This window comes from Carlito syrichta, unplaced genomic scaffold (genome assembly GCF_000164805.1).
Source record: "Carlito syrichta isolate Samal-C Ts95f unplaced genomic scaffold, Tarsius_syrichta-2.0.1 Scaffold86258, whole genome shotgun sequence".
Lineage (NCBI taxonomy): Eukaryota > Metazoa > Chordata > Mammalia > Primates > Tarsiidae > Carlito > Carlito syrichta.
The window spans coordinates 134,702-161,709 of NW_007030354.1; the positions used below are offsets into that span (position 1 = coordinate 134,702).

The 27,008-nt window shown below is 51.5% G+C and overlaps 1 protein-coding gene across 4 annotated transcripts in view; it reads left to right on the forward strand.

Annotated features, from left to right (window-relative positions):
- Positions 1–26,708, forward strand: part of KANSL1 (KAT8 regulatory NSL complex subunit 1) — a 143,440-nt gene extending 116,732 nt beyond the window's left edge. For 2 of the 4 annotated variants that reach the window (XM_008057048.1, XM_021711816.1), the window contains 9 exons: positions 7,713–7,884; positions 17,559–17,741; positions 18,170–18,355; positions 18,603–18,751; positions 22,754–22,875; positions 23,858–23,915; positions 24,078–24,190; positions 24,810–25,062; positions 25,184–26,708. In XM_008057048.1, the coding sequence (XP_008055239.1) occupies positions 7,713–7,884; positions 17,559–17,741; positions 18,170–18,355; positions 18,603–18,751; positions 22,754–22,875; positions 23,858–23,915; positions 24,078–24,190; positions 24,810–25,062; positions 25,184–25,411 (1,464 nt within the window). In that variant the 3' untranslated portion in view covers positions 25,412–26,708. Of the gene's footprint in view, positions 1–7,712; positions 7,885–17,558; positions 17,742–18,169; positions 18,356–18,602; positions 18,756–22,739; positions 22,876–23,857; positions 23,916–24,077; positions 24,191–24,809; positions 25,063–25,183 lie in introns of all 4 variants that reach the window. The other 2 variants (XM_008057050.2, XM_021711819.1) reach the window with 2 other exon arrangements.
- The last annotated feature ends 300 nt before the right edge of the window (positions 26,709–27,008 follow it).

A 27,008-nucleotide genomic window follows, 5' to 3' on the forward strand; every position in this document is an offset into this window, starting at 1 on the left:
TCCTTCTCCACAGAGTGAGACTGATGGAAGGTCCTCTCCGCTTTGGGAGGCTTTTGGCTTAACTTCTTGGCCTCCAGCCGTTCGCAGCTTCAGGTTGTTCTTGGGAGACCGGAAGCCTGGCGTCACATCATGCTTAATCCCATCCTCTCTCTTTACTGAGATTCTCGAACCATGTCCCCTCGGCCCTGTTGCCACCAAAAGCCCTGCTCGTTTCTCTACACTAGAAGTGGCCCTCTACCAAGGCGCCCAATCCTAAGCATTGTTCTCAGGTGAGCTGCCATTTCTGAGGAGAGACAGCAGCAGATGGCAGGCTCCCTGCCCAGTCTCTCCTCTTGGGGTCTTGGCTACTCTACGCAGTTATTGCCCCAGGACCTCTCTGGTATGACACATGCATGCTGGTTTTTAAGATCTAGCCTTTCCAGGTATGCTTGAATGGTGGCTTGCTGTAAGTCTCCATGACTTATAACCTGTATACTTCCACATCTGGGTTATTCATCCCTTTTCTGTGGCCTGCATATTCTAATTGCACCTGTGTGGCATTTTCTGGCTTCTTGACATGTGTAACCATATGACTGGGTGCTGGACATTTACTTTTACCTGGTTTGTAGCATGTGGGTTGTGTTACCTTCCTTGAAAGAGATTTTGTTTTGTTGTTTGTTAGGGCAGGTGAGGAGTAGCCTACTTAGTAGTGTGGGTTTCCTGGGTTGGACCCGACGCCCTGTGCTACTGGGGCTAGTCAGAGTTTGGAAGCCCCCACCCGCCCTTGTGAGCCCTGGAGCCCATGCACTTGCATACCAGCTGCTCCTGGCCCGGCCTGTGGCGTTGCGCCCTCTACACATGCCTCCTAGTGTTCCCCAGACACTCAAGGCTCTCAGGAACATCCAGAACTCCCTTCCTGTGCAGCTTCCGCCTTTGGAGGATCTGCCTTGCGTTTCCCAGTTTCCGTTGCTTCTGAACTCTGACCTCTGAGTTTGTTTCCTGGACTCAGTGACACTCTCATGCTGTACCTGAATCCCTCTCTGCTCTGCCTTCTAGAAGGTACTTCCAGACAGAAACCCAGACCAGTCTTGGAGGCCACCTACTTGCTTCTCAGTCTTGTGCACCCTGTGCTCCGGCTTCCTAGTTGACAAGGGCCAGCAGCTCAGTCTGATCACCCTGTTGCTCTATTACAGCCAGAAGCACTAGTCCAGGGGTCCCACTGTTTCCTGTACCAAATTTTAGTATGAAAGGATTTAGATATACAGCACAGTTGAGCAAAATCCACAGCGACCACCTGTGTGCCTGTTCCCGATTCTGCCATTTCCATTTTGTGACTTGCCACATGTCCACCCTTCTGTCCACGCGGTAACCCGTCTTATTTTTAGTGCGTTGAAAAGTCGTTGGTATTCCTGTGTCCTTTGCATCTCCTGGAAGCTGGTAGTGAGTTTTAGGGGCTTGAGCAAATCCAGGTTTGAGTTTTGTGAAAAGACATACGGTGGTTTTGTGTGTTCACATCAGGAGACCTGATGCCTTGCCTTGCTTTTTGTGTTTTCAGCCCTGGTCATTGCCCAGAGCCAGTATTTCTTTAGGAGTGGAGAAAGTAGGTGGCAGTCTACTTGTATCTTTTCTGTCCTTTTCAAGTACTTGTTTACTCTGAGCTACAGTTTATACAGAAAAACTATACATTTTGTTTCCTATTATCTACACATTTTCAAATTAATGACTTAGTTTCCTCATATCCTCCACTAACAGTCAGTGGTGGTGTTGCAAGTCATTGGTTTAAACATATTTGAGGTATTTTAGTCATTATTCTTTTGGTTTGTTTTTGTAGAGGTTTTGTGCTCTGTTACCCAGGCTGGCCTTGAATCCCTGGCCTCAGGAGATCCTCCCACCTTGGCCTCCCAAAGTGCTTTGATTGTAGGCATGAGCCACCACACCCAGCCCAGGGTTGTTCTTAAGTCCTGCTGTGACTGCAGTCGTTTTTGAGAGCTTTTCACCTCAGCATTAACATTTAGAGGAAGCTTGTGTTATGCCTTTATCTGGAAGGGATGACCGTGATTTGGGCCCTGTAGTTTTCAGCTGTGTGCCCTCACCGGAGACATTGGGCAGTGTATGTGGTCATTTTGGTTGTCACAGAGAGGGAGTGGGATGGTGGCACATATACCACAAGGCCGGGGTGCTGCTGGATGTCACCGTGCAAGGAGCAGCCCTCCATAGCAAGACATAGCAGTTCTTGCAAATCATGCCAGATACTAACTAGCTCATGTGTGTAATACTGACAGTTACAAAACCTCCCTTCCCTGTAATCCCCTGAGATTTGTATTCGTGGTCCTTTTTTAACAAGTGAGTAAATTTGAAGATGTCATATGACTTATCAAAGGTCATATAATTCACAAGTAAGACACTAGAATTTGAAATCAAGGTCTTTGATGTTGTAAATGTTCTGCCATCAGATTCTCCCCTTAAATAAAAATAACTGCACTCACAATTTTTTTTTTTGAACTGGAGTCTCACTCCGTTGCCCAAGCTGGTACACTTACGATTTTTATAAAGGTTACAGACACTGTCCTGAGTTATTTTATCCTCAAACAACCTTGGCCGGCCCTCTACTATTGCTGTAGATGATGGCATGGTGACTTGTCCGCGGTCACATGGGCTGGTAAGATCAGAGTTGAAGTTTAAGTCCAGGAAGTCTCTCTGACTATGTAGCACAGACTGCTTACCACTGTGTGTTGCCTCACTGTTCTCTTTGGAGTCAAGGGTAATGTTTGTTTTTATGTTTAAATCTGCACTTGCAATTGATGTTGGTGTGAGACAAGAATCCCGGTTGATCTCTTTGCTTTCTTACCTCTTGCTTTTCTTGATCCGTTTATTGCAAAGTTATCTCACCCTTTTTTCTTTTTAAACTAATTGATTTTAAAGAGGTAAGCAGGCCGGTCTTAGTGGCTCAGCCTGTAATCCCAGCACTTTGGGAGGCTGAGGAGAGTGGATTGCCTGAGCCTGTGGTTTTAAGACCCACCCGGGCAACTTGGCGAGACCTCGTCTCTACAATAAATCAAAAATTAGCCGGGCGTGGTAGTGCTTGCCTGTAGTTCCAGCTACTTGGAAGGCTGAGATGGAAGGATAGCCAGAGCCCAGCAGGTCAAGGCTGCGGTGAACATGAGGATGCCTCTGCACTCCAGCCTGGGTGACAGAGTGAGACTCCAACTCAAAAAAAAAAACAGTGGTGGGGGGGCAGTCAGCTTATACGAACCTTAGTCACTTCTTATTTCTGTTTACTCGATGGGGCCGCACCTTCCCAGGGTCGTTGTAGGGGCAAGTCCCCTGGCTGCCTGTGCCACAGGCATGTTCAGGGAGGGGCTGGCTGACCCACACACCCTTTCTTGCCATGGCTCTTTCAGATGTTGAAAGCCCCCTTGCCTTTTCTCCCTCTCTCCTCAGACCCATTAAGTTTCAGAGTCAAGGTTCATTTGTAGAATATTGATATCTCTAAGCTTTTTTGGTTCAATTTCTTGTTAAATTCATCCCAGGGTATTTTGTTGTTGCTGCAGTCAAGAAGAGACTCTTTTTTCACTTGTGTCTTTCTAAATCAAAGTTGTGTTAAAGAAGGTGACATGTGGAGAGATGGCTGATGTGAGAGAATGACTGTACACTTAGTGGGAGAGGCGCCCGAGATAGTGACTGGCCAGGCAGCCACCAGAGAGGAAACTGGGAGGGTGCAGGGACAGGTGGCATGGGGTTGGGGAGTATGACAATACATGTTCCTCAGGAGATGAGAGGTCACCTGGACACCGTGGGACTGGTGTGGTTAGGGTGACACTGACAGCTGCGTTGACTAGCTGGCAGGAGGGCCAAGTTGGGGGACCCGGTAGGAGGCTGTTGAGGAAAACCCTATGAGGAAAGATGGAGACTGGGAGGCTGGGTACAGTGTGTCGGCCTTGAGGTGGTAGAAACAGCTAGATTCCAGGACACTGAAAAGGTCGAGCCAAAGGACGAGTGTAGGGGTTTAGGATGGGGTGCCAGTGGCAGGGCGAGAGTGGGTTCTGAACATGCCGACTCTGTCCTCCCACTGGGAAACTGTGAGTACTTACAAGTTTCTTGATTTTTCTAATAATGACTAATTTTGCCATTCGGAAATATATCCCACCATACTCATGACAGGTTGTTTATATTTAATTTTTTGTTTAGAGACAGAGTCTTACTTTGTCACTCAGGCTGATGGGCAAGGACTTGCTTTTAGCTCATTGTAGCCTCGATTTCCTGGGCTCAAGTGATCCTCCTATCTCAACCTCTTGAGTAGCTGGGACTACAGGTGCATACTACCTGTTGTATTTTTTGTTTGCTTTGTTGTCATTATTGTTTTTTGAGTCAGGGTCTCGCTCTGTTACCCAGGTTGAAGTGCAGTGGCAAAATCATGGCTCGCCATAGCCTCAGCCTCCCAGATAGCTGGAACTACAGGCATGTACCACTAGGCCCAGCTGATTTTTTGATTTTCTGTAGAGATGAGGTCTCGCCGTGTTGCCCAGGTTAGTCTCGGACTCTTGGGCTCAAGCAGTCTTCCCACCTTGGCTTCCCAAAGTGCTGAGATTATAGATGTGAGCCACTGCATTGGCCTATGTTGTGTTTCTGTTTGATTTTTTACATACACAGTGTTGTGAAGTTTTTCTGTGTTAAACAGATTTATGCAATTTGGTGTGTTGTTTCACTGAAAAAAAGTGTGTGTCTTTATGCTTAAATTTATCTGCAGAATAGATTCTGGGTGTGAATTTGTGCAGTATGGGTGTGAATTAGGTAATTTTAAAGTTCACGTTTTCTCTCAAAAGAGTCCCAAAGTTTATTCTTTAATAATAGTGTTAAATATATTTTTATATGCTCTTAGTTTCTATTAATATTTTACAGTTTAAATTCAAAAGTGAGATTGCTGTTTTAATTATTACATATGTGCACATACCTTATGTCAAGTTTTAAATCAGGATTCTATTTTCTGAAAGGACCTTAGAAGTCATTCTAATTTCTTTAGTTGAACAGAAATCTGGCTGGACACAGTGGCTCACGGCTGTAATCCCAGCACTTTGGGAGTCCAGGGCAGGGGGATCATTTGAGTCCAGGAGTTCATGACCAGCCTGGGCAACATAGTGAGACCTTGTCTTTACAAAACGTCATATGTATGTATATGAAGAAGAGATTATCTCCTTTTGAATGTTTTCAGAAACTTGACTGATGAAACAGACTTGCCTGAGCCCCCTGTCCCTTTTGTCACACATATGTATTCGCTGATCAGTTGTTAACACAGATAAATAACACAGCAGCGTTGTAGACATGAATAAGTGGACACTGAGAGCCTTTGTCTTCCGCCCCCACCAGGGCAGCCACCTCAGTGGCTCTGTGCTCTCTTGTCTCTCTGTGTGTGGTGGGTGCTTTATTTGGATAACATCACTCTGTAGAGACGTTCTGTTTTTACCCTGGGTGTTTGGCTGTTTTTTCAGTTATCTTATAGAGACTCAGAGATGTCTGCCACAGGATGCTCCAGTTTTAGATAGCCAGGTTTTCATTTAGCTGTTTTAAAAAAAAAAATTATTATATATTTGCAATTTTTATCCTTTTTTCTTTTGTTAGGCCAGTCTTCCAGCTTATCTAGGTAATTGGTCTGTTTCTTTCTGCTCTTGAGGGTGGTTATGGGAACAAAGATGAGCTCCCAAAGACATCTCAGTTTTGGCTTGTATCTCCTCTTTGGATAATGTCTGCTCTTATCCTAATCTTTTTTCTTAGTTTTATCTTGATATTTTTTCCCCACATTATTTTTACTCTTCACCCAGATCCGTTGGCTATTGACTTAGGGATATGCTTCAGCCGTAAGATGGGATGAAACACCCTATGCGGAGAGCTAGTTGATGTCCGGGTCAGTTTATGAGATTAAAAGGGGACTTCACCTTTTAAAGCTTCTTACTGTTTTCTTTCTTTTTTGAGTCAGAGACTCACTCTGTTGTCCAGACTGGAATACAGTAGCCCAGTCATGGCCACCACAGCCTCAACCTGCTGGGCTTAGGTGATCCTTCTGCCTCAGCCTTCCAGGTAGCCAGAACCCATGTTACCACGCCCCGCTAATTTTTATTTATTTATTGTAGAGGTGAGGTCTTGCCAAGTTGTCCAGGCTGGTCTCAGATCCCTGGGCTCAGGCAGTCCTCTTGGCCTCCACCTCCCAAAGTGCTGGCATTATAGGTGTGAACCCCTGTGCCCAGCCTTATTTTGATTTTTTTTGTATCTTTTCCTAGTGTCTTTTTAATATTGAAAGCTTGGGTGCAATTTTTAGATCCTCACCAGTTTTCTGAATCCTCTCATTCATCTGCTGTGTGGTCTGGTTTTCATCCCTGCCAACTAATTTTTCTCCTTCTGCCTCAAAAGATCATCTTCAGAAAACCAGCACTGATTAAATATGGTACAGGGAATTGTTTTCTCAAAGCAGAGCCTGCTAACGCTGCCCGCACAGAGGCGCCCTATTGATCATTGTCGTTTCCTTTCGCTCCTGCTTCAGTGTGGTTTGCCCGGTTGGACCTCCAGAGGGCTGTCCCTGCCCGCCACCCTCCTGGGGGCTGCAGGCAGGATGCCGGCAGGGAATGCTGGGAGCGGCCACTTTGTCCATAGGGGAGTCTTCCCCTATACACGCCCGAGCCGGGCTTCCAGGAGATCCTGTGCCAAAAATGGATGCAGCTGTGGCAGGTGCTCCTGGGACTTTGCCAGAGAAGCTGAGGTCTGCCCTCTGGCCTCTGCTCCGATGCCTCCCGGGCTCCAGGGTCTCCTCACTTCCTGCCATTCAGGGGCAGGTGCTTTCTTCAGGACTGTGTGCCCAGACGACCTGACGAGTTATGCTCTTGCAAATGTGAGACTTGCCATTGTAACGCTGACTTGTAGGGATCCTGCACTCAGCGTACCCTGATGGTTTCGCCTCAAAGCATGAAATTGTAAACATCCTGTTTCTTATTACAGAATTAAAATTAAAGCTTTTGAAGGCTGAAATTAGTTCATAATTCACTCTGGACTTTGCTGGAGAACTTACTGACTATTCTGCCCACATGTACAGAGGAAGTTTAGTGGAATTCATACCTATCCCTTTGGAATTAACCTGACATGAACACTATACAAGTGAACAGTCACTGTCCAGAATTTATTTTTGTGACTGAGGCACAAGCTTTGTAGCATCGAGTGAGCATCGAGTGAGCTTTAGGCCAGGCTGAAGAGCAGCTAATGTATCCAGGGAACCTTGCCACTTGAGGCCACCAGAAAGCCTTGAAGGGGGCGTGAGAAGAGGAGGTGTGGTTGGTGACTGAAGCTCCAGGGCGTGCCTTTGCTGAGGAGCGCTGGCTGTGGCCCTCCAGGAGCCAGCTGCTCACCTCGGCAGACGGGTAGACACCATCCTGTGGCTATGGCATGCCAGTTTCATGCCGTGTTTTCAGAAAACACGGTTTTAGCATCCTTCAGACGGTCATAAGTTTGACATCTATGTAAACATTAGGGTTTCAAGTAATTGGGTTTCAGCACTGAAAAAGAAGCAGGTTTCCTTACTTACTGTGAAGGTCAGCGGGTTAGACAATGAGACATCTGTTAACAGACTCATTGGACGTCCTGTGAGCAGTGTCCTCTAGGTGTCTGGAAAGACATCCTGAGTCTTTGGGACCACGAGTGGGAAGCTGGATTTCATCAGACACTGACCCTGTGATGTGTTTGGCTTTCTGCAGGTCCACCGGAACAGCACACTCCGCTCTGGCTGCGACGTGAACCCCTCATGTGCGCTGTGTGGCTCGGGCGGTGTCAGCACCATGCCCCCCGAGATTCACTATGAAGCCCCCCTCTTGGAGCGGCTTTCCCAGCTGGACGGCTGTGTTCACCCCGTTCTGGCATTTCCTGATGGTAAGCAAAACCACAGGGTATGAAATCTCATGCACAAGGCCTCGTAGGGTTCAGCTGTTCTCGAGCAGTGGCTTCCTGTCAGCAAAGTCTTCCCAGAATTTTGCAGACTGTGGCAGACCCACCGTACCAGAAGGCGCCCCTAGCGAGTGCAGCCCACTCAGAAACCACTCGCTGCGTCCTCAAGGGGTGTGCTGGCTAGCTAGGGCCTGCTGCCTCCAGCCACCAGCAGTCTGGTCCCTTATCCCCTCGTGTATCTTTGGGAATTTTGTTTTTAAGATGAGGTCTCACTGTTTTGCCCTGACTAGGATTCAGTGACATGATCATGGCTCACCACGGCCTCAACCTCCTGGGCTCAGGCGATCCTCCCGCCTCAGTTTCCTGAGTGCCTGAGACTACAGGTGTGTGCCACTCGCCCTGGCTAATTTTTTTTCTTTTCCTTTTTTTTTTTTTTTAAAGTGTAGATGAGGTCTCACCTATGTTGCTTGGCCTCGAACTCCTTGGTTCAAGTGATCCTCTCATCTTGGCCTCCCAAAGTTCTGGGATTACAGGCATGAGCCACTGTGCCCAGCTGCTAATATCTTTAAAAATGCATTTCTGAGCTGGGTACAGTGGCACACACCTGTAATTTCAGCATTTTGAGAGGTGATGGTGAGAGGATTGCTTGGGTTCAGGGGTTTAAGACCAGCCTAGACAACTTGGTGAGATCTTGTCTCTACAATAAATCAAAAAATGAGCTGGACATGGTGGTGCGTGCCTGTGGTTCCAGCTACTTGGAAGGCTGAGGTGGAAGGATCACCTGAGCCCAGCAGGTCGAAGCTGCGATGGCTATGAGTGTGCTACTGCACTTCAGCGTAGGTGACAGAGTGAGACTCCGACTCAAAAAAAAAAAAAAAAAATTCTGTATGTGTCATGACATGAAATGCTGTTAGGCGTCTGTAGGGTTCCATGCCAACTTTCCAGAGTGTTGTGAGCACACGTCCTCACAGCTGGCATGTGCTGTTTCTGACACTTGCCTTCCTGCTGGTCTCTGGCAGTCCCCCACATGCCTGCACTCCCCTACTGGACAGAAGTAGCTCATTCCTCTCGGTGGTGTGAGTCTTGCTGGGGTTTTGCCCCAGAGTATAAACATCTTGGATGGTGGAGCCCATTCCCAGGAGCTCTCAGCTTCTGAAGGCAAATCCCCTGGGACTAAGCACAAAGGAGTTTTGGACTTAAAAAAGAAAATGAAGATCCAGGTACCTTATTTTGTCTAGGTTACAATTTATGGCAAGATTCTGTGCCTTGTTTATCTTAGAACAAATACAAAGAGAATTAATAGCTAAAGTCAGACTTCCACTAGAATCTGGTTGGCTAATAAATAAGTTGAGTTTTTTAAAAAAGATTTTTGGTAGAGGCAGTCTTGCTGTGTTGCCCAAGCCAGTCTAAAATTCCTGGTTTGAAGCAGTCTTTCCACTTCAGATTTCCAAAGCACTGGAATTACAGGTGTGAGCCACCACGCCAGCCTAAATAAGTTTAAAGGAAGATTTTTCTTTCAATTAATGAAGCTAAATATATTTGCTTTTCAAAGTTTTGACAAAAAGATTTTTAAAGCACATGTAGTAGTCTAGAAAATACAACCTTTACAACTATCTGAATTTATGGTTGTTTTTTTTTAAATTACATTTCAAGCCAGGCGCAGTGGCTCACTGCTGAAATCCCAGCACTTTGGCAGGGAGGTGAGGGGATTGCCTGAGTCCAGGGACTGGAGACCTCGTCTCTACAATAAATAAAAAAATTAGCCTGGTGTGGTGGTACACACCTGTGGTTCCAGCTACTTGGAAGGATTGCCTGAGCCCAGCAGGTTGAGGCTGCGGTTGGCCTTGAACATGCCACTGCACTCCAGCCTGGGTGTCAGAGCGAGATGCTGACTCAAAAAAAATTACATTTCAAATGGGAAGTGCATGAGCAAAAACATTTTGAAACCACTGTTCTGGATGGACCACAGGAGGTGAGTGCTTTTGTAGTCTGGCAAGGTTTCATTGATTTCACATACCTATGATCCGTTCCCAGCCTACAGAAAGAGGGGATGTTGTCTCAAATGCCTGTGGGTTTTTATTCATATGTTAATGGTTTATATTAAGTTGTGGAGGAGGTAGAGTTTACTTGGTGGTGGGATAAGAAACAGATATGTGAATGGTAGATGAACTTTTTCTTAAAGGTCCAGATGGTGTAAGTACTCTGGCTTATGGGCCATAGAATTGATGTCAGCTCCTGTCACAGCTGTTCAAACCAGCCACTGTAGCACAGAAGCAGCCATTGAAAGTATGTAAACAAATAGACCTGGCTGTGTTCCAGTAAAACTTTATTTACAAAAAAACAGTTGTTGCCAACCCTTGTCTTAGAGAATCCAATTCTCTTCTAATTGACAGTTGATCAAACATTAGATGACTGGAAACCCCTGCTCTTCAAATGATTTAATTTCTTTTTAGCCACCTAAATTCAGTAGTTACCAGGATTTTTAGCTTTTGTTACCAAAAACCCTGCTAACCGTGACAAGGATGTGGTGGAATTACAAGGAGCTGCTGCGTGTGCTCCTTGCAAGAGTAGAAAAAAGTAGGGCACCTGGAGCCCATGGATAGCATGCTAGCGGGGGCTGGTGAGTAGTCAGCAAACCTGAGCACATCTGAGTGGAAGTGCGTGGTGTTCGGGTCGCAGTCACTGCCCTGTCCTTCCCTGCCGTGGAGTCGGTGGCCTGTCTGGCTCGTGGTGCTCTAGGTAGGCAGGCTGCGGTTCCCAGCACACTTCCGTGTGTGTCTCGTGCTTCTGGCAGCCCCCATCAGGTGCTCCTTCAGTCACAGGTCAGGAGCGGTTACATGAGGCTGTGGCCTACCTGAGACTAGGTGGCTTTAGCCTTCACACCTAGATTCTCTAATGCCTGCCCTTCTTTTGACGATGTTCCGTGTTCCTTCCTGGACAGGTGACTAAGAGATCAGCTTTCTACCCATTTCAGGATTCTGGCTGTACGCAGAACCACGAGGAAGTCGTAGGGTCACTTCCTGGGTTACTCTCTTGGGGATCACTGTACTGAATTGTCTAGTGTCGTATTTGGAGAAGAAAACAAGAGCCTGAAACCTAGAGCTGTGCTTATGGGCCTCGCCTGGTGAACATGGTGGGTGTTTGTCAGCAGTATACATGCACGGTGGCAGATGTCTCCCTGGGCCCCCTGCTGTCAGCATCTCTGCCTGGATGATGAACTGTGTTGGGTGTAGGTCTGGCTACCCTCCCCCAAGGAGCGGGGACCCCCCTTCTCTCTCATTTTCTTTTTCCCACCCACCTCTAGAGGCATTCATAGGGCTGCTAACCCTAGCCCTGGGGGTTGGACGAGAAAGCTTGCCATTAAATTCTCCTGATGAGACTGTGAATGGGAAAATACATATGAATATTTTACCTTTCCAAGTGGGCTCTGTGAACTACTCTATTTGCCTGTGGATTAATTAGATCTCTGTGGGTTGACCTGGAGACCTAATTACCTTATCTAATATTGTTTTTGTTGGAATAATTGTGCCACATTCAGAATACAGTCCATCTGTAAATGGGGAGATTCCCAAGGCCACAGAGGGCACGTTCCATGTGGGTGGCACCCCTGAACGTCCCTGTGTAGCACGTGGGGCTGTGAAGACTGGTGTCCCAGCATGATGTGTGTGGCAAGTCTTTGTGTACCAGATTTGCCCATGGGCCACCCTTTGGAACATCTTTTCTAGGAGATGTAGTCAGATTTCCAAATTTATTTTGATAACAAGGTTAAATATGATTTTGATGTGTTCTCTGGCAGGCTCTTTGGACATGGTGCTTTGCTGTTCTCTGGTCCCATGACAAATTTTGTCTGACTGTTTCCTCACCAGTTTGTGTTGCTCACTGGGGTGACCCTGGTCTGGAGTTCCACCTTCCACCTGGAGCACACCGGAGCCCCTCCCGTTTGGGGTGCCTGGGCACAATGCGTGGAGGGCCGTGCGCACCAACTTCTGCAGGCTTGTGGAGGCTGGGGTGTGAGGCCCCGGTGGTGTTCCAGCAGGGATGGCCTCTGCTCCTCGTGGCCTCATGGATTGGAGGCGCAGGGGCTGTATCACCCTGGGGAAGCAGGCAGGCTCTGCCTGCACGAAGGGCTGAGTGAGGGCACCACCTGCCGGTGGCGCCGCCTGGGGAAGACATGAGCCTCACAGAGTCCCCAGGACAGCATGCCTGGAAGATGGTACAGGGTAGTGAGCAGAGCCAGGGAGCCCCGGCAGGTCCGGCCTGGCTGGCTGAGGTCAAAGTCCCCATTCACCAGTGTGTATGAGGAGGCAGGAGCTTGGTGAGTGACCTTCGCAGCCTGTGTGACCTTCCTGTTACCCACCCGTTACGGGTCGGTGGTGCCTCCTCTCAGGCACCTGCAGGTAAGGTGTGGGGTTCTCTAGCTGAGCCCATCATGCTCACTGCCCATTGGTGGCCCTTCCTTGCTCGCTTTCAGGCCCTGGTTCAGCCTGCTTCACACCCCTCACCTGCGTAGCGTAAGCATTGTTATGTCGTTCCAGCTAGCCTGGTACTCAGACCAGCAGTGCCTCTGGGCTCCTTTGTTCACCGATGGGATTTGGCTGGGGTCCTGTTCACTTTTTTTGAGTCAGAGTCTCACTCTGTCGCCTGGGCTGGAGCACAGTGGAACAGTCATGGCCACCGCAGCCTCCATCTTCTGGGCTCAGGCAATCCTTCTGCCTCAGCTTTCCAATAGCTGAAACCACAGGCACACACCACCACGCCCGGCCCATTCATTCTTGATGAAGCAGCGAAGAATAGACACAGCTCACAAAGTCATAGCCCAAGTCCCCTAACAGCCCGCCACTGCATGGCTGCTCCCATGGCTTACGGGAAGTCCCTCCAGGGGGTAGGCGGTGTTCTAGGGCTGCGGTTTGAGTGGGCAACGCCATCCCCGAGCCTTTCAGTGGGGGTTGGGAGTGGGGCTTTTGGGGAAGAGTGGCTTGCCCAGCTTGGAGAGGAAAAGCTCCCAGGCCCGCGTGGTCTAGCAGCAGCGCATCGCCATCCTTTCTTATGGCCACTCAGGTTGTGGCTCGAGCTTTCTGGAGTTGTTGGAGGCGTTGGGCTGTCAGCTGTTACGATTGGTCAGCTTGAGTCTGCAGCCGACAGGAAGGGCAGGGAAGCGCATGTGTGCTGGGATGGGGCCATCCCTGAAGGAGCCACTGCCTCGTGAAACCCAGCTTCAGGGGCGGTCTTGGTGTCTCTCGCTCAGCGGCAGAAGCAGGGCCCGAGCCTAGGCCTCCTGGGAGTCTGCTGCCTGTGTTCCCTGTGGCCTGGCCTCTGGTCTCCCTCCTTTCTCTTGGCTCTGCTTTCTGCTTTGGGAGAGTGGTGAGTGACTGGGGGAAAGAAAAGGAAACCGTGAAATCACTATGCCTGTGGCATGTCCATGTCGTGGCATGCCTGTACAGCCTTCACCTAGGAGAGCGACTCCTCTGTGGCAGAGGGTATGCTACGACACACAGGTGTGTCCTCCTGCCCTTTCCTGAGCCTTCTTCAGACATTTCTGCAGGAACCAGCCATTCCATAGGGTCAGGTGCCCCAGTCAAGGCTTTGCTTCCCAGGAGAGGGGACAGGTGAATTTAAGTATGGAAAAAAATGATTATGGAAAAAACTTGGGAAGACAGCACTGACCTCAGAGACCACGTCTCCACATGTGGATACGTAGCAGATATGCTGTCACTCAGACTTGGTTTTCCTGGTTTGTTTCATTGCCTCAAAGTTCAGTATGTTCTCAGATCCATGGAGCTGAGGCTGCTCGCCCATTGGAAGAGTGTCCCCGGAGGACACCGACCCTCTTACTCATGAAGTCCACTGTCTCTCTCTCAGACAGAATGGTTGGGCTTTCACACTGCAGGGCCACTCTGGGAGCACAGAATGTCTTGCACGCTGCTCTCTCTCCTTGGAGTAGTTTGAGAAACGTCAGGCTTTACGGAACCCTGTCCATCCTCTGGATCAGTTAGTGATCCTGTGGTGTGATGACTGAGAGCGCAGGCTTCAGGGTGTAGACCCCTGAGGTGGAATGTTGGCCAGTACTTACTAAATTGTGCAGCTGTGCCACAGCTGGCCCATCTGCGCCTGTTTCCTGTCTTTAAAATATGCATGATGGTAGACACACATAGTGCCTGCCTCACAGGCTGGGTCGTGTTGACTTACTCCTCCTCCCTTCCCTGCCTCCTTCCCCCACCCAGTTCACATCAAGCACACCCTCCACCCTTTCTGGGGGGACCAAAACTCCATAAACATTTAGAAAATTAAAAAAAATAGATTTGTAATAGTTTTAGAAGGAAGACACGCCTCCAGTGACTGGAATTTGCGATGATTTTTTGTTTCTTTTCGAGTCAGGGTATCACTCTGTTACCCAGCTGGTAGGGTAATGCCATGATCATGGCTCAATGCAGCCTTAAGCTCCTGGGCTTAGACAATCCTTCCGCCTCAGCCCCCTGAGTAGCTGGGACTATAGGTGTGCACCACCATACCCAGCTAATTTTTTTATTTTTGTAGAGATGAGGTCTTGCTATGTTACATAGGCTGATCTCAAACTCTCGGACTCAACCGCAGTGATTTTTGAAAGATGGAAAGCAGACAAGATAACTGGAGAAATAGAAAGTAGCCCAAAGCTCATGCAGGAGTGAGCTTCTGTGCATTTTGGGAGCTGTTGTGAGGGGGTTCTTGGAGAGTTAAAGGGCACCGAGAGGAGGGAGAGGGGCTGGACATTCACCTGGGTGCCACATATGGACTCACTTTGGAAGGAGTAGGCTGGGTGTCCCTTCCAGTACTGTGGCCCCCATTGCCTCTTCCACCCAGTGGTGGTGCTGCATTATGCGTGAAGCAGTGGGCGCAAGGATGTGTGGCTGGAACTTTTGAGTGTCCCCCAGATGGTTACGGGACACCCAGGCAGAACTGGGAGCTGGAAAAAAATGTGTTGGCCTTTATTTAAAAGAACCCTGGAAAGCTTTGCAGAAGCCTGAAGGAAAGATTCACACCTGTGTCCACGGTGGTGAGATGTCAAAATAATGAAAACATCAAAAGGAAAATATAAAAGTTAAAAATTGTCACTAGAGATCCTAGCCAGATTAAATAGGGCAGTAAGTAAAAACAAAAGACATACAGATTGCAAAGCAAAACCGTCAATGTTTCTGTGTGGTGTACTTATGAAATAGCAGATCCTGTTGAATCAGCAACACCCAGGCAGCTGTGACTGAGGAGTTCAGCAAGATCATAGGATACAAGGTTATTATATGAAAACGTATTGTATTTCTGTATTCCAACAATGGACAACTGGAGTTTGAAATTTTAAAAATATACTATCTCAGGAAAGAGTTTAAATTAAAAATATAAACTTGGTCATCATTGGCAAACTGGATGAGACTTGCCAGAGGATGACAGCAGGATGATGAGAGAACCAAGGACCAAACATTGCCTAACCCTAATGTTTGAAAAGCAGGCAACGTTCTCACTTATAAGTGGAAGCTAAACACTGGGTACACACAGGCATAAGGCTGGGAACAACAGACACTGGGAGTTCCTAAAAGGGGAAGGAGGAGGGAGGTTGAAAACTACCTATGAGGTATTGTGCTCATCATTTGAGTGATGAACTCACTAGAAGCCCAAACCTTACCGTCCCGTAATGTATCCATGTAACAAACCTGCACATATGCCCCCTTGAATCTAAAACAAGATTTAAATTTTTAAAATTATAAAAATGTTTTAAAAAAGAAAACAACCCAATACTACTGAGAGAAAACCTGTGTCGATGGAGACACACGCCATGTTCATGGATTAAAAGACTCACTGTTAGCTGGGCTCAGTGGCTCAGCCTGTAATCCCAGCACTTTGGGAGGCTGAGGTGAGTGGATTGCCTGAGCCTGCGGGTTCGAGACCTGCCTGGTCAACTTGGTGAGACCTCAGCTCTACGATAAATCAAAAATTAGCCGGGTGTGGTAGCGCCCACCTGTAGTTCCAGCTATTTGGAAGGCTGAGGCGGAAGTTTCGCCAGAGCCCAGCAGGTCTAGCTGCAGTGACCAGGAGCAGCCACTGCACTACGGTCTGGGTGACGGAGTGAGTCTCCAACTCAAAAAAAAAAGAAGACTCACTGTTGCTGGTGGAACAAGTGGCAGTTCTCCCGAAGTGATTTGAGAGTGGGTGCAATAACACAGGTTTTCTTTGTGTTTTTTTTTGTCTTTGTTTTTGCAAAAGATTAAAAGACAAAAACTAGACTACCTACAAGTAAATAAGAATGAGTCCCTCTTATACACAGCACTGCATGTTAGGCTACATGGAAGAATAGCTTTAAAGGTCTGAGAGGAAGATGGTTTTGAATCTGGAAATTCTTTTTCTAAAGAAGTTACTCGGCCAAGCATGATGGTTGTAATCTCAACAGGCGAGAGGATTGCTTGAGCTCAGGAGCTTGAACCTGGGCAGTGTACTAAGACCTTGTCTTGACAGAAAATTAAAAAATTAGCCGGGCATGGTGGAGCACGCCCAGCCACTCGGGAGTCTGAAGCCGAAGGATCACCTGAGCCCAGGAGAGTTGAAGCTGCGGTGAGCTGTGGTCATGCCACTGCACTGCAGTCTGGGTGACAGAGTGAGACCCCAACTCAAAACAAAACAAAAAAAGAAACAATGTAAGAAGTTATAGTTAAGCGGCTGGTCTTGGTGGCTCAGCCTGTAATCCCAGCACTTTGGGAGGCCGAGGCGGGTGCATTGCCTGAGCCCACGGGTTCGAGACCAGCCTGGGCAACTTGGTGAGACCTCGTCTCTACAATATATCAAAAAGAAAATTGTAGTTAAGTTCAAAAGACTGTTGCTTTGTCACAGTGGACATTACCTAGTCAGCTAGACAGTCTCAATAGCCTGCAGGTGGGATATGACTTGGCAGAGGAGGAGGGATAGTGGTCTTTGCCCTGCAGAGGGAGGGGGTGGTGTTACTCACACAGCATCTGAGAGCACAGAGACCCTCTAGAGTTTTGTGGAATGAGTGTGTCCTGGTTCGCTCTACAATGATGGGAAGAAGTAAGCTTACTAAATAAAGAAGAGGAACAGACTGTTATCATGCTCAGTGGAACACATGGGATGAAGACTTCACCCATCCAGCAAGGGAGTTTTGGGGATTTTTTCCTTGACACTTGAAAGTAAAAAACAAAAGTGAGCCAGGCTCGGTGGCTCAGCCTGTAATCCCGTGCCTTGGGAGGCTGAGGTGAGTGGATTGCCTGAGCCCATGGGTTCGAGACCCGCCTGGGGAACTTGGCGAGACCTCATCTCTACAATAAATCAAAAATTAGCCGGGTGTGGTAGTGCACGCCTGTAGTTCCGGCTACTTGGAAGGCTGAGGCGGAAGGATTGCCGGAGCCCAGCAGGTTGAGGCTGTGGTGGCCGGGAGCGGCCACTGCACTCCAGTCTGGGTGACAGAGTGAGACTCCAACTCAAAAACAAACAAAAAAAGTGACCTGCTTGTGCCTGAGAATGGCCTTCCATGTGATAGCACCTGGAACCCTATTTTGTCAGCTGCGGGCACGCCGGAGGGTGGGGTGTGGGTCTTGGCCCAGAGGCCATGTGGCTGGCAGTGGCGAGTGCCTCGCCTTGGGCCCGGTGGGCAGCTAACCAGCAGTGTTCTGTGTTTCCTGCAGATGTGCCCACAAGCCTGCACTACCAGAGCATGCTGAAATCTCAGTGGCAGAACAAGCCTTTCGACAAAATCAAACCTCCCAAAAAGCTGACCCTCAAGCACAGAGCACCCCTGCCAGGCAGCCTGCCAGACCCATCTCGTAAGGACAGGCACAAGCTGGTCAGCTCCTTCCTGACCACAGCCAGTGAGTTCAGGGACCAGTGGGTCCCGGGTCTCCTCTCTTCTCTTATTTCCGAGTTACTGACTTGCTTTGCAGCACGTTGGGGTTGGAGTGGCAGGGCACCCGTGACCACGTCCGCTCGTCTGAGGTGCTCTCAGAGGGACTTGGGGAGCCCCTTCAGGCACAGGGGCCTCGGGCACAGCCAGCAGGGGCACCGCATTTGGTATGCCTGCGGACAGACCGGCTTCCATGACTCAGGGTCACAAGTCTCTGTTCTGGACTCCCCGGGCTTGTCCTGGCCACGCTGCTGCTGGGGGGAGCTTCAGTCCTGAAGGACCATGCTGCTGCCTGGGTGCACAGCCCTGGCCTCAGCAGAATTCGGGAGCTTGGAGCCCAGGTGAGAATGGACTGCGAGAAGGTCTCTCACCTCTCTTCTTCTGTTGCCTCTTCAGAGCTCTCCCACCACCAAGCCCGGCCTGACAGGACCCACAGGCACTTCGACGATGTGGGGGCCATGCCCACGGTGGAGCGAGTGACAGCGCCCAAGGCAGAGCGCTTACTCAACCCACCACCACCTGCACATGACCCCAGCCATGGCAAGATGAGACTGCGAGACCACTCATCCGAGAGGAGTGAAGGTAGGACCAGGCCAGCACCTGCCTGCAGTTGTGTCACGTGGGGCTTTCTGGGCAGCCAGGGTACTCCTGCCTGCTCTTGCTGGCACTGCTTGCCCCCAGCAGCCCCTACCCAGCCCCACCCAGCTACCAGCGGGCTCCACCTTTTGAACCTCTAAGCCTTGAAACGTGCATTGCCACTATTCCCGGCTTGGTAGAGGAAGCAGCATGGCTGAGCTCCATGGTCTTGTCTTCCCTGTTGACTCTGCAGTGTTGAAGCCACACGCAGACATGAGCAGCTCAGGCTACTTGGCGGCTGCCCACCACCCTCCACACAGCCCCCTGGTGCGCCAGCTCTCCACCTCGTCAGACTCTGCCATGGCCGCCAGCTCAAGCTCACAGGCTGCAACCAGCACATCCGTAAGTCCCAGGTGGTGCTGACCAGACATCCCCTCTGCAGGTCACACTCCCTCGGGCTCTGGAGGAGGTCCTTGGAGAGGGCGGTTATGGGGCCCAGCGTGCTGATGGGCCCTCGACTCATCACGGTGCGAGGCGGGGGTTGATTTCACATCAAAGCAGGGATGCTCACGGGTTGCTTCCAGTACAGACAGGTTCCTGCTGAGCCACTGGGAGGCTTGCTGCTGGACAGGCATCAGGGGCCAGGACTCCTTCAGACGTGTGGACCTGGGTGTACGTGGGACTCGGTGGTGCCATGGCCTATACTCTGTGGGTCCGGGTGGGGGACAGATCCTGGGGTGGGAACCGTGTGTGACCCTTGTCCTCCTCTCCTGGCGAGTGGCAGAGGAGAATTAAGAACAAACGCTGGTTTTGGGGTGCACAAAGGGAAGAGGGAAGACAGAGCCCGAGGTGTTCAGGGGTACGGAGGACTGCAGACTCCATGGGCCGGCGGCAGCACCTACAGAGGGTGCCCTCCCAGTAACCGGCTGTGGGCACGCACGCTCTCTCACTCACACTCTCACAGTGTCTCACACTCAGCATTTACACTCGTACGCACACTCATATGCTCAGACACTTTCACTCTCACAGACACACCCACACTCTCACTCACCCACTCTCACGTTCCCAAACCCACTCATACCCTCACTTGTATCCACTCGCTCTCACACATCCACACACGTCACACGTACACTCTCTCACACCACACTCCACCCAGAAGCCATCTTTTTTTTTATTTTTTGAGTCGAAGTCTCACTCCGTCCCCCAGACTGGAGTGCAGTGGCCGCTCCCGGCCTCCGCAGCCTCGACCTGCTGGGCTCCAGGGATCCTTCCGCCTCAGCCTTCCGAGTAACTGGATCTACAGGCGCGCGCTCCCACGCCCAGCTAATATTTCGGTGTCTAGTAGAGACAAGGTCTCAACATGTTGCCTACACTGGTCTTGTCAATTTCATTCCAGGGTTTTCATGCCATCTTCAGTGTTTGTTCCTGTAGCTGCTTTGTTCCTTTTAGAGGGTCCTTTGTATAATAAAGGCTGTAATGATGGAACCCTGCCGCTAGGACGTTCATTGGAAGCTTACTGTGTGCCAGGACTGGAGGGGGGCATGGGTTCCCTGTTGTTACAGTGCCCTTTGCGGTGGGTGGTGCTGTGGAGTCCCCTTCTGTAGGTGTGAACACGGAGGCTTTCCATGCTGATGAAATTGCCCAAGACAGGCAGCCTGGGAGGGTCCGTTGTGATTCAAACCCAGCCATGGACTTGCAGAGCCAGCGCTCTTGCCATTGCACCGTGCAGCCTGGGAAGGGCACGACGGGGCATCTGAAGGTCCTCAGAGCTCTGGCCAAGAGACCTCTAAGCTCACAAGTCATGTTCACTGGGGCAGTGCTTCTCAGATAGGAGCTCATGCTGCTCCCTTTCCGCTCTTGCCAGTCAGGCTTTTCCATGTGGCTGCTTTGCTCCTCCCCCACTCTTGCCTCCCACCCACAGCTCAGTCCCTCCTGAGCCGCAGCTGCCATTGCCACCAGCGAAAGGTTTCAGGTGACCTGAGTATGTCAGAGGGAGGCCGATTCTGATAGGAAACCCGAGCTCTGTGAGCCAGAACTCAGAGAGGAGGCTTCATTGTCTTCCCACCTGCCCTCGTGTCTGCAGAACGTTAGATGTGCATCGCTTGAAGGCTTTACTTTTATTTATCAAGTACAAATTATATGTGTAGCTCTGTGCTGACCCATAAAGCTCAAAGACTGCGTTTACTTAAAAGTGAGATGGTAGGTCAGTGCCATGGTCCAAGGGTCCGTGGAGGGCCGGCTCCGGGACTGCTGTGGGTCTTACAGTCTGCAGGCGCACAGGTCCCCAAGATACACCGTGTGGGGCTTGCATGTCCTTGCATGTGTCTGCCGTAGATGTCAGGTGGTCTCCAGGTTCCTCACAGTGCTTTATACAATGCAGATGCTGTGCAAACAGCCGCTGTGCTAGAATGTCAGGGAATAATGGCAAGATAGATCCTTGTACATATTCAGGGCAGACAGTTTTTTTCCCACACATTTTCAGTCCACAGTTGACATAACCCAGGCGTGGAGGGCCCGCTGTGCTTGAAATCAAGACACAGAGCAGCTGGCAGGGTGTTCTGAATCACCTCAGCAGCTTTCAAGAAAAACCTCTGAAATTCTAGTTTGTAGCCATGTGCAGTGACTCACACCTATGGTCCCTCCTGCTCAGGAGGCTAAGGCGGGAGGATAACTGGAACCCAGGAGGTCGAGGCTGCAGTGAGCCATGGTCGTACCTCTGTACTCTGGCTTGGGTGATAGAGACCCTACCTCTGGAATTTAAAAAATTCTGATATACTGGAAGACAGGGCTATCCCAGGACCTACAAAGAAATATACTCCTTGCCTTGCTTTTGATGTCCTACCAATTCTGAGAACCACTTTTCACACTCACCATCTACTATCTGGCTCAAGTAGGAGAGAGTAGTTCGTTAGAACAAATGGGCAGCATATGGAATGAGTCTGGGGGCGGAGGGGCCTGAAGTAGTCCTGCGGCCTGCACTCTTGCCACTGAAGATGCTAGTGGCAAGCCCAGGAGGACTCAAGAGCATGCTCTTGCTGTCGTCAGTATTGTACATTTGTTCTCAGCCAGGCTGTAGGGCAGGCTGTCCTTGGACCTTCCATAAGAGGCGTCTGTCATGGGGTGTGAGATTCCACCAGTGACGTGGCAGTGGCCTTTGGTGTGAGGGTCCTGACTCAGCTGCAGACCCATCCCAGCGATTCACGAGTCCGTCAGCCATTCTGCCTAACCCGTGACCCTCATGGGTAAGGTCAATTTGGTAGAGAAAGGGGTCGAAGTGAAAAGGACATTGTGGACACCTGAGTTATAATGACAGCAACTGAAACTGTCTTCCCAAAAGTACTGACTCCTCGCCTTCCCTTGAGTATACAGAGACGGTGGGTGTGCGAGTTCCACTTCGCCCTCCAGCAGCAGGAGCAGAGCGGGTGACTGCGGGGAGCGACCTCTTCCTGGCTTCCTACCGTGACCCCTGCCCTGTGGGCTGGCCACACCTGGGGGCCTGGGTGTGAGTCCTCAGTTGTTGGTTGCCATGGCAGCATGTTTGTCATCCCACTGTTGGCTCTGACCTCTGGCAGCTCAGGGGCCAGTCTGGTCAGGACAGGGCATCTGCCCTCCGGGCAAAAGCACGCAGACCCTCTTGTGGCTGAGAGGCCAGGCCATTCACCTCCCTGCCTCGCCCGCCCTCATCCCTATTCGTTGCCGATACCCACCCCTGCTCTGCTGTAGGACCCTGGGAAGTCTTGTTCTTCCAGGAGCGTGGTCTCGTCACCTTCCTGGGGAAGAGATTTCCTTTCTCAGGAATGTGAGGTAGAGCTAGGTCCTCTCCAGGTTGCCTCTGTCCCTTCCCTGGCACAGCTGGAAGCCCTTGGCTCTTTCCCAGCTCTAGCAAGAGGGAAGCCCACCTGCCGGCTGAGCAGGTGGGGGTGCAGAGGTAGCCAGAAAGTCCAGATACTGGAGACGGAGGGGCCTTCATGACAGCCAAGGTCAGGCGACCTGTTGGACAGCTTTCAGAATGAGCTTTCAGCATTACTGTGAGGGGCTGTAATGGGGCTAAGTCATAGATGGGGATAAAAGGAGGGAAAGGAGAATTGTAAAAGGTGTGGAGTTAGCAGCAGCGGGATCATGGAGCCGGGGAGCCCCAGCAATGGACTTCAGACCCCAGCACAGTATTTCTGTGAAATTCAGCAGAAGTGTCTTTACACGTGAGCCCATGAAGGAGGGGTTGGCCAGTGGACCACCGAGTGCTCCTTCCAGGACATTGCCAGGGGGCAGCCTCCCAGCCATGAGTGACTCACTGTTCAGCCTCAGCCAGGGGCCCAGCTGCTGGTGACCCTGCTTAGGGTCTCGGTGAGGACACGCCTGCTGTCTAGAAGTCATGCCTCCTTTAGACTAGCCTTTGTCTTACAGCAGCCAGTGAGGAGGAGACGGGGGGAGAGCTCGTTCGACATCAACAACATTGTCATCCCGATGTCTGTGGCCGCCACAACCCGGGTGGAGAAGCTGCAATACAAGGAGATCCTCACTCCCAGGTGGGCCAAGTGCGGCGCTGCATTCTGCAAGCCCCCTCGTCTTCCAGGCCAGCCTGGGTCTGTCTCCCATTAGAAGGTCTTGCCTGAAGGGTGGTGCTTTCTCTTGTGCTCTGTGGTCCTAGCACACCAGCCAAGCCAGAGGTCACCCAGCTAGGACTAGTCTGTAGCCCCCTTTGTCATCGCATGGCAGGGTGTTGAGAAGCCGTGTACCTGGCTGGTCTTGGAGGCCGTGCTCTCTCTGCCGATGGCTCACAGCTGATTACGGTTCTTGGCACTGCACTTGACTAGTCTTTTTTTTTTTTTTTTTTTTTTTTTGAGTTGGAGTTTCACTCTGTCACCCAGGCTGGAGTGCAGTGACATGCTCACAGTCACCACAACCTCGACCTGCTGGGCTCAGGTGATCCTTTCACCTCAGCCTTACAAATAAGCCAGAACTACAGGCACGTGCTACCACACCCAACTAATTTTTCAATTTATAGTAGAGAAGAGGTCTCACTATGTTGTCCAGGCTGGTCTCAAACCCGGGGACTCAGGTAGTCCTGTCGCCTCGGCCTCCTAAAGTGCTGACATTACTGGCGTGAGCCACCATGCCTGGCCAACTAGTCTTTAAAAATAGCAAATTTGTTTTCAGCATCGAGGCAGGATTTTTCAGACATGTCTATTCCCAGCTTCTGTTGCCAAACAGGAGACTGGCTAGATGTGACACGCCTCCCCTGCCCCACCCTCCCATGTGGAGGTGGTGCTGGTATCCTGGTCTTCCTACCCCACCCTTCGGGCACTGGCTTAGGGCAGGGTGAAGAGTTGACCTGGGACAGGGCAGAACCTGCCTGGGGAGAGCAGTGGCCCACAGACACCGGGTCTGCCTACATGAACGGCCCCACCGCACCCCTCCCCTCCCCTCCCATCCCCTCCTCTCCCCTCCCCTCCTCTTCCCTTCCCAGCCTGCTGGCCAGCTTGTGAGTGTCCGTCCTTGGTTTTGCAGCTGGCGAGAGGTGGAACTCCAGTCTCTGAAGGGCAGTCCTGACGAGGAGAACGAGGAGGTGAGGCGCCCCTCTCTCCCAGAACACACGCAGCCCCACGTGACCTCAAGCCCTGTGGCGTTGGTGCAGCCACTTTTGTTTGGTCTTGATCTGGGGAGGCTGGGGCTGGGTCAGGTGGCCTCAGCTTCCTGGGGAGGAGGGTCACAAGCTGCTCCGTTGCAGATTGAGGACCTGTCGGACGCAGCCTTCGCAGCTCTGCATGCCAAATGTGAGGAGATGGAGCGGGCCCGGTGGCTGTGGACCACGAGTGTGCCACCCCAGCGGCGGGGCAGCAGGTGACGGGTCCCCCAGGCCTAGAGAGGGAGGGCAGATGGGCCCGTCTGTGTTCACAGGATTGCCGCCACCTCCCAGGGGCCCCTTGTCCTCATCTCCCGGCAGTGGCAGAGTGTGGACGTTGCCTGGCGCTTGTGGGCACATGAGGGGCGTGGCGGGGGGTGAGTGCTAGACCGCTGCCGAGCAGCCACCGTCTCGTTCTGATGAGTCTGCCCCCTCCTGTCATGTGGGAGCCCGCTGCGGTCGTGATCGAGCCAGGGCCGCTTGGAAGGCCTCTCGGCTGCTCACCCTCCGGCGGGTGGGGCTGTGGCGCAAGGACCTTCCCGCCCGCACAGCACCACCTGCCTGCGGCATTTGCAGTGGGGGCTCGGGATTCTCCACTGGAGGGGTCTTGGCTCTCAGGTTGGCCTTTTCTCTTTGACCTCAGTTCCCAAAAGTCTAGACGCAGGTCCTTGGCCTGTTAACTCACTAGGCCTGTGCCAGGGACGTGCCCGGCCTTCTCTTGGGTGGCAGCTGTCACGTATGCCCTGCCTCGGCAGGAGTGGGGGGAGTGGGATTTGCAGGCATCTGTCTGCCTTGACTCTCAACCTGCACACTCAGATCTGCCCCCATCGTGTGCAGGTCTTACAGGTCGTCCGACGGCCGGACGACCCCCCAGCTGGGCAGTGCCAACCCCTCCACGCCCCAGCCCGCCTCGCCCGATGTCAGCAGCAGCCACTCGTTGTCGGAACTCTCCCACAGCCAGTCCCCCAGGAGCCCCATCAGCCCAGAGCTGCACTCGGCACCCCTGACCCCCGTGGCGCGGGACGCCTCGCGGCACCTGGCCAGTGAAGACACCCGTTGTTCCACACCCGAGCTGGGGGCGGACGAGCAGGTGAGGCGTGGGGCGGTCTGCAGGGACAGCGCCTCCCAGGCTCGGGGCGCCACTTGGGGGCACTGTGGGCCCGCCGGGGCAGGCCAGCCGGTCCTCACCTGTGTGCCCTCTCTGCCCACAGTCCGTCCAGCCGTGGGAGCGGCGGACCTTCCCACTGGCCTGCAGTCCGCAGGAGGAGTGTGAGGACCAGCTGGATGCCCAGGAGCGAGCAGCCCGCTGCACCCGGCGTACATCAGGGGGCAAGACTGGCCGGGACGCGGAGGCGCCTCCCACCTCGCCGCCCCCCGCTCCCCCCAAGAGCCGGCACCTGGCGGGCACGGCCCCAACACCACGCCCGGCTCACAGATGAGTGGCCGTGGCCGGACTTGGCATTGGCATTAAAGCTCTCAAAGTCTCTGCGTTTGATATTCAAACATCCTAAGCCAGAAATGTTCACAGTTTTTAGTGAATATAAGGAATCTAGGTCCTACTGGGGTATTTTTTCTCGTTTCGGTTTTGTTCTGTTTCCATGTTTCCTTGTCCCCCGAGCACTTCCTCCATTGCAGGCAGCAGCTCAGGCTGAGCTGCTGGCCGGGGCCCCACGTCCGCATGGTTGAATCACTGGACTCCCAGGGCAGGCGGCGCCCTCCTTCCCTGGGCGGTGGGCAGAGGCGCGGAGGGTGCCGGGAGCCAGTCTCCGCCGGTGAGGAGCGGGGCCCTCCCTTCCCCGCTGCTTGGGGCTGGGCTGGGCGCTGGCCTCAGGGCTGGAGCCTCTGCTGCTCTCCCCCCTGCACTGGGCAGAGCAGCTGCGCGCAACCCGGGCCCTGGAGACCTGTCTGGGTTTCGTCTGCATTCTGTCATCTCTGTCTGCCTCCCCCATGCAGTAGCCTGGCTGCACCACTCTCTCTCACACACACACCACCCCCCCCCCCCCTTGGCACCCATCTCCCCCTGACCTGGGGAGCGGGAGGACAGCTTCCCTTCTGTCCCTCCCCTGCATACCAGGGCTCTGGGCGGGAGCTGTCATGGCCTCCCATCCTGTCTCACTGCCCCCTCCACATCCCGCCCTCTGTGTTGATGAGACCCCCCCCTTCGCCTTGAAACACAGTCTGGTCCTCGCTGAGGTTCCCATCGTCGGTCACCCCGTTAACCTTGTGCCTGTCTCATGTATAATCACATCACCAAAAAGGGGGAGGGGGGAAAGGACTTTTTTTTGGCCATTTTGTAATCGTATAAAAATAGTAGACAACTGCTTACTGGTTGGGGTTTTTTCACAATTTTCAACATTAGTGAGTTTTTTTTTGGTTCTGTTTGCAAGTTAAAGGGTTTGTCATTGTTTCTTTAAAAAACAATAATGCACCATATCCCTATGCATAAAAGTGCTTCTTCTATTTATAAGGTTGAAAATTCTGAATAACCCTTTTAGCATTGTAAAAAAACAAAAAAAAATTGAAAAAAAACCTTGTATTTTGTAAATATTTTCTTTTCCTGCTTTGAGCTGTGTAATGGCAGCGACCACGTAGCTGTCCTTGTTCCATAGAAACGCTTTTCTTCAGAGAAGCTGATCTTTGTTAATGTCTTGATTCTGTTCGCAAAGCACAGACTAGTGCTTAAAAAAAAAGGAAGGAAAAATTGAAAAAAATAAAAAAAAAAAAAGAGTTACAGAATGCCGTGTACAGGCCTCTTTGACTTTTGGGGCTGGGTGTGCACGACAGCGGCTTTGCAGCTGGCTCTGGGACTGTTCAGGGTCGCCTGATGCCAGTTAGGGCCAGGGCGGCTTCGTGGTGGGGGGTGGGGACGGGCCCGCATCCGCAGCTGCTCTTCCCTTGGCTGTGACATCACTCTTACCATGTGGCGCCGCGTCTCAGTTGCTCCCAAGGAGACTGCTTGCCACCAGAGTGCTCTGGCCAGGGGCCACAAGAACGCGGCCCACAGCCTGGAGGGGTCTCGCCTGCCTCTTGCAAGAA